This window comes from Geospiza fortis, unplaced genomic scaffold, assembly GCF_000277835.1.
Source record: "Geospiza fortis unplaced genomic scaffold, GeoFor_1.0 scaffold138, whole genome shotgun sequence".
Lineage (NCBI taxonomy): Eukaryota > Metazoa > Chordata > Aves > Passeriformes > Thraupidae > Geospiza > Geospiza fortis.
The window spans coordinates 6,412,680-6,420,167 of record NW_005054307.1 but is presented as its reverse complement, the minus strand read 5'-3'; the positions used below and the strand labels follow the sequence as shown (position 1 = coordinate 6,420,167).

The following is a 7,488-nucleotide window of genomic DNA, read 5'->3' as shown; positions in this document are numbered from 1 at the left end:
ATTTTCCACGTGGCAAAACACTAACAGCTGGCCAGTGTTGCTTCATCAGCAAACTGAAAAAGGAAATAAGTAATGAATCATATAAAGGGCTTTAGATGGCAAGTGTTTAGATCAGTCAAAGCCACAGTAGGCTGGAGGGATGTAAGAATAACTTAAGAGCACACAGCAGAGCAGCACAGTGACAGCTGAAATTTTTTGTAGCTAAAACACAAAAAAAACCCAAAAAAAACCCAAGATGAAGGCATTTACCATGTGAAAAACATGGTTTATGTTAAATTTCTATGTGATACCAGGTAGATAAGGGATTAACACCCAAGCCTGTGATATTTTGCTATGTACTTTAGCAGCAAACCCTTAGGTTTTAAATTATATTTTTATGCAAGTAAAGAAAGTGCCCATGGAGCAGCTGCATTGCACATGGCGCTGCAGTGGTCACTGCAGCATCCTGGTCCAGCAAGACAGCTCTTGCTGAGCCCCTGAGTTGGCATGAACAGATGAGTGCCAAACACCCGGATCCTTTCCAGGACATGAGCAGGGTATAGCATTACTCAAGGCACCCAATTCTGGATCAAAAACAAGAGTGGAGCTGCTCTCAGATTTGGGGTTGCCTTTAAATTCTAGGTTCACTTTTGTATCCCATCCAAAGATATTCCTATGAAAGTCAGACACAGAGAGATAAGGAGTAATAGTAATTTCTCAAACATGATTCCAGAGATTATATATATATTATATACCCAATGGTGTTGCTGTTAAAAGACAGCCATCCTTTACAGTTATAAACTGTGTTTAAATTGAACTACATCTTCCTAAACAGGCTTATGTTTTGTAAGCCATGGTCTGAACATGAAACAAACGCAGCCCTAAATGTTTGTGGTTAGGTACAAAAAGATATTCAGAGGACACTCTGGGCCGCTGCTCTAAACAGCACAGCCAAAGTTCACAGCCAGCAGGAAGGGATATGGGCAATGCCCACAGATACTGTGCCCTGGCTCCCCCAGGGAGTTTATACGGGCCCCTTTCTGTTTGAAGGCTGACTACCAAGAGGTTTGGCATGGGACTCAAAACTGTGTCACAAGTTACTTGCCATTGTCTGCCACAGCGTCCTCATTCATCTGCACTAAGCAAGGGATGATTAAAATAAAAAACAGCTTTGAGACCAGAAACAGTGTGACAGAAAGACCATGGCAAGCACAGACAACTGTTTTAATTGAAAATCTGGCAGTGACAGAAACATCAGTAAGAAAATCAGATCTTGACTAGTTTGCCCATCTTGTTCCCTCTCCGAAATAGGTTTAAAGCACACACCTGAATTATTCTAACTGAAAGCCAGTGTCATTTCAAACAAATAGCTTGTTACCCACACAAAAGCCATTCAGATAGTGCAACATCAAACAAGAGAGCAGCAGCAGACAATAAGCTAAACTAAGCACCCCTTTGAGAGCACTTCATTGAGAAAGCCAGCTGAGCTACAAAACTGCTGGGGATGATTAACATCAATGCAATTTATTGGCTTTCTTCAAATAAAGACCTCAGTGTAAGGAAATGATTGAAGAGACAACTAAACTCTGTTACAGTCATAATTAACAAATTATAGGCTCCATTACACATATTGGTCTATACAACGCATTCAAGATAATGACAGAACAAGCTTTTTTTTCCACAAAAAACATTTTATTAACATTACTTATTAATTTTTATTTAGAAAATATTGTAGGTGAAATTAACTGATATTCAGACATGACCAAAATACAAAATATAAAAGAATGTGCAAAAGTATTGCCATCGGCATAACCTACCATAAGAAATATAAAAGTGCCTCAAAAGAGGGACTACTCTTTTGTAGATGAAATTTGCAGAAACTTCTGCTACAGCTATTGCATTATCGCAAATATCAAAACTGTCTGCAGATGTAATCAGCATAGCTCCATTAAAATCAGTAAAACTATGCTGATTAATACCATATGGGGATCTGGAATAACTTAGCAGAAATTTCAAATGTCATGAAAAAGTAATGGCTACACTTTTATTTTAATACTCAACTAGCTTATTCATTGCCTTTGTCAGAGTGTTTATCAAGGCATCCCTATTCCAAATTCTCTCTGTGAGATGAGCTGCATTTAAATTTATACTTCCTTTACTGTTATGAAGGCTTCTGAAAGCCTTTACTAAGACCATTGACTGTAAATGACCATTTATTTAAATGATAGGGCCAAACTATGTAAATGGCAGGGCAACAAACCTCTGAATACGCTTCTGAAAAGTTCCTTTTCTTTAGCAAGCAGAGGATTCAAAAAAATTTTTAAAAATCCATGCTAGATTTTCAGTGCTGGACTCTCCTTAGTTATAATAACAGACATTTGATTTTTCAAATTTTAACTGATTTGCAACAGCTGAAATATTCTCCCAAGGCAGCAGTAACATTCCCCCCATAAAAACATGGAAATCTAAACAAGCCTTTCCAAAATATTATTGCAAAGACAACACAGCAGAAGAATCAAACTTAGGTCCATTCTTCTATTAAATGCAGTTTCTTATAAAAAAGTAAATTGCATAAAAGGCAGCTCTGAAAGACAGAACTATGTCAGTATAAAACTTTGTGAAAAATATCTTACAAAAGAAGAAAGTGGAATCAACAAAAAGTGTTTCAAACATCCAAGTGCACATCAGCTTTAAGACTTCAGGCTATATATCTGAGATTTTTTCTTCAGTTTTCTCACTATTTTTCTGCGGGATAAATTTGTTGGCTTGTTGATACCCGGTTTCTGATTTCCTGCTAACAAAACAAAGGAAGCAGTTAGGGAAACTGAAGGACAAAACTGTTACTACTTGTTATTGTTTGAGTTTGATTCATGTTACACTGTTCACTGTCCAATAATAACAAACATAGCAGAAACTGTAACATGTGTTCTGCATTCCCTATTCTCACACTGTAAGGACACCAGTGTGTTCACCTTTGGCACTGCAATCCTACTTTGCTGCTCTTTTCCTGAGCAGGCATCAAAGCCTTATCCAAGTGTCCTGCAGTGACAGCAGAATGGAACTAAATACACTGCCCTCTATTAAAAAAAAAAAACAAAACCAAAAAAACCAAAAACCCAACAACCAAACCAAAAAAAACCAAAACACACACACAAACAAAAAACTCCAACCTATTCTTACATTTCTCTGAACAGTGGGACAAAGGTTAAAATACAGCCAGTGCTTGTGGGAAATGTAAAGAGAAAATTATTTGAGTTACTGCACAAAACTCACAGAAGCTGCAGAGTGGCCCAAGACAGTCAGAGCTAACATCAGACATGCTTCCAAAAGCTGCATGAATTGTGTGAGAGCAATTCAGAAAACAAGTATTCTGCGATCTTGACTAAAAATCTTTGTCTTTCTGCTACCTATTTACCAGCATGTAGAGCCACTGTGGCCAATTCCCAATTATTTTGCTGTCACCCCAATGCATTTGCTTTCTTTTCCAATATAAACTTTTAAAGATGAAATTAATCACAAACCTTTTCACTCAAAAAGCTATAGATCAATTTAACAAACAGTTGTATATTTGCAGAGGGAAGGTCAACTGAATTCAACCTGAGATTCCAAGAGGTAACATGAATGCTGCTGAGGAGGAAATAATGGAAGCAGGAGAGGAGGAGTGGCTTAAATTGCCCGAATTATTTCCTTAATGTTGCTGTGCACTCCCAAGCTCTAGAAATGAATATGCATAGCACAACATTAATCAGCACTAATTATGCCCTTAACTTTGGTCTTCAGCTGTATCAAGCCTTACTGAACTGTGAAATCCCAGAGTTGATGAAAAAGCTTGTAACTGGTACTTTGCATGTGGCTATCTGGCGCTCTAGTTACAAGACAGAGAGTATCTCCTTACCTCTTTCTTCCACACACATAAAAGAAAAAAAAAAAGAAAAGAAAAAAAGAAGTGAGGAAGAGAGAACCCCCGGGTGAATCTGGCTGGGTGTGGGCAGGGGAAGTGTGGAGGTGAGATGCTGAAGAAGCAGTTTCCTTCCTCCTCTCCCTGAACTCTCCACACTGGAGCCTGGCCCAACCACTTCACAGGTAGCAGTGGATGCAAATTAGATAATCACAAGCATCTCAGATAAACTTAACATACTATTAGAGACTCTCTCATAATACAATGGCAGAGACACACTCAGACTTGTCATCCACAGAAATATTACTGTCATGACTAACTGGCAGGCAGTATTTTTATTTCTGAGGACTGTGCTCAGGGTACAATCCTTGCCCCAGACCTGGATTTCCAGCCCATAACTGAAGAATCATCTCCCAGCATAAGGCTTCTGACTATACAACTTCAATACTGAGGTACTCCGATCTTGTGCTTATTATGTTTAAAACAGAGCTGCTTTTTAGCTTTTCCTTTTTCTCTTTCCCAAAGGCAATGTACATGCTTGATACAGCCTTAAATATTTTCCCATTAGAATCCATTTTTAAAATACTGCACTATGTCTGCTTCCTGAGTGTTCTGGGCAACAACATACAATTCTCTATCTCTCTCACTTATTTTCCTATCAAATTAATTAAATTAGAGTATTAAAACTTGCAATAGCTGCAATATGACTGCAAATAAAAGCACAACTGTTTTGATTTACAAGCACAGCCACTAGCTGGTTTCAATAAAAGCATTAGGAAAATCAAATATCATTCCAAGCTTTCCCCCCACAGCCTGAGAAACAGCTGACACAGCACAACTGATGAGGCAGAATCTTTAGTAATGGGAATAGGAAATGTGAGTAGGCAACAGGGAATTGAGGAAGGATGGTAACTTCTGAAAATGCAAAGGAAAAAAGTAAATTGATTTCACAACAGACTTTAATCCTATTTAAAACTATCCAGAATAAAAGGATATCTTCGTTTGTGGTTGTGGAGATACTGAACAGTTTAAAGACTGATTCCTTGTAGGCTCTAGGAAGTAGGCTTAGTCTGTGTGCCCTCCTCTACACTTCATTCAAATATGGTGCAACCACCTCGCATCACACTGATCTTGCCCGAAGGATTTAGCATTGCCTTTCAATTTTCCCTGCCCTTAAAAACATAAGAGTCCAAAAAGCATACCCCTGTAGCTAGCCAAGGTGAGTAAAAGAACACTATGAAATGGATTACTTTAAATGCTTATGACTGACAAAATATGAAAAGCAAATAAAAACAAGAAACAAAACAAACAAACAAACAAACAAAAACCAACCCCGAAACCAAAAAAAACCTCACCATTTCTGCAGACATTGTAGCAATCCTTTTCAGTGACAAAGTTGTTGGCATTTCCACCACAGCCAGTATATCTGAACTCTTTACATGATTTAGTCTTGGTGTCAAAGTAATAGCGAGGCACAGAAGAGGAACACAATCCTTCATCCTTTGGGCTATAGCATAGCAAGGGGCCAGCTTGGGAAAAAGGACAAAGGAAAAAAAAGAGAGAGCAAGAAAAAGTATATAAATGTGATCACTGTAGGTGGCTTCTTAAAATTGATCCTGAAATAAATTTTGTGTCTAAACAGCTCCTTTTCCCCTTGAATTGACAGTATTACCGATGACTTCAGAGACTTTCTACATCTAATTCCTGGGAGCTGCGAATCTGAGAAAGCAACAGACCATCCTAGAAAACAGGATTAAATTCCATAAGTGAAATTCATCAGCTATCCCCATTTGTGATGCTATACATATGACAGCGAATATTTTTATGTAATCTTATTCTGTATATATAGGAATATAGCAATAATTTTAGTGGAACAACCTCTATAGAGGAAAAAAAAAGGCACAACTTTGCTATGATTTTCCCAGCAAATTCTGCTCGCAGCAAAAAGTACAAATACAACAGCTTTCCTCAAGAGCATGTTTCTTTTTGCCTCAACAAAATTTTATTTTTTCTGCTGTAGCCCCTTTATCAACTCATTGTATGTGCAACAGAAATAATTCAGCTTTCACCTAAGAAAATGCTGATAATATGCCATCAGCTACAAATAAATGTCATCAAGCACTAATACCACTTAGGGCAGTGACAGCTTTTACACAGTCTGGTAGATCTTCAAAGAGCCTGTCTTGAACTAGATATTAATCTGGTGTTCATGTCAAAACTTAGTTATAGTCACCTGCTCATAATTGCCACCAAACTTATTTACAGCTCAAATGGAGAGACAGTGAAGAACCACATCAGGCATCTCACTTTTGTAAGAAGCTGAGCTGTTGAGTGCCAAAAACCTGAGCCGCCTACCACCATCTCCCAGGCCTGAATTTTAAAAAGGCGCTTCTGCTTTACATTACACTTCCCTGAATGTGACTGCAACAATCTCTGACACATCTTCCCCAATACAGATCTTCAACCTTATTATTTCTCTTCAGATACACCTGTACAGCTCTCTGGAAGTCAAGAAATTGATTTGGTATAGCTGTGGGTGCATTTAAGATCTCAGCATTTTTGTTCTTCCAGTAACAGCTAAGACAACATATTAAAATTAAAGTCGACAATATAAACATCTGCTTTACACAAGTCTTCAAAAATACCACTGTATGGGTATTCAGAGGAAAATATCAAATGAAGTATCATCTTCATATTACTTTCAAACCATCTATTTTATTAAAAATTTGAAACAATCATTACTTTTTTCTGGCAGACAGTGGTCCACACAAGACTGCAAATCTCTGAAGTTGTTGCCATTTCCATAACAGCCACCATAGATGAATTCCTCACACCTCATCGAGCTCAAGTTAAAGGCATATCTTCTTAGATAGCTCCTGCAAGGTCCTCCATCAGCCTCCATCCGGCATAATTTGGGCACTTCTGCAGAAAAAAAAAATAAAAAAATCACCCTCTGTAAAGCCAGCGCTTCCTGCTTTGCATACAGAACAACATGGTAGTGTAGGCAAAACTGTATTACTTCAGTTGCAGACAAGCCCCAGTTTGTCCCACCCGCTTTTTTTCTGGAGGAATTCAATGCATTAATTAGTGAGTAAGTGCAATATTAAATCACATTTAAAATACTAATAGATAAATTCCACACATCATCTCTGGGTCAACTGACTGTATTTTCTGCCCAAAACTGACATCAGCAAGAAGCCGCAACAAGCAGGAGGGTCATTAGTTGGACTCGATCATCTTAAAGGTCTTTTCCAACCTAAATAACTCTATGATTCTAAGACTCTGTGATACAACGGGTGGGTGCAAAGCGTACCGCAAAGCCAAGCAGCCTCCCCGGTGTGTCCCCTCCAGCCCCTGCCCTGCCACTCCGGGGCCCTCTGGGGCACTGCCGGTCCCGGGACTCACTCTTGATGGTCCAGCAGCTCTTCTCGCAGTCGTCGAAGGTGAGGAAGTTGTTGGCGTTGCCGTAGCATCCCCCGTAGGTGAACTCCTGGCAGCTCTGCGTGTGCCGGTCGTAGTACCAGCGCGGCACCAGGGCGCGGCAGGGCCCCTCGTCGGGGGGCAGCAGGCAGGCGCGCTGCTTCTCTGCGGAGACACCAGCCACCGGGGCT

At 39.3% G+C, this 7,488-nt stretch overlaps 1 protein-coding gene across 1 annotated transcript in view; it reads right to left on the bottom strand.

Moving 5' to 3' along the window:
- Positions 1-1,649: 1,649 nt before the first annotated feature.
- TFPI2 (tissue factor pathway inhibitor 2) overlaps positions 1,650-7,488 on the bottom strand; it is an 8,794-nt gene continuing 2,955 nt past the window's right edge. The window contains exons 3-6 of the mRNA XM_014312100.2: positions 7,283-7,486; positions 6,620-6,799; positions 5,233-5,406; positions 1,650-2,770 (exon numbers count right to left, since the gene is read on the bottom strand). Of these exons, the coding sequence (XP_014167575.1) occupies positions 2,670-2,770; positions 5,233-5,406; positions 6,620-6,799; positions 7,283-7,486 (659 nt within the window). The 3' untranslated portion in view covers positions 1,650-2,669. The remainder of the gene's footprint in view (positions 2,771-5,232; positions 5,407-6,619; positions 6,800-7,282; positions 7,487-7,488) is intronic.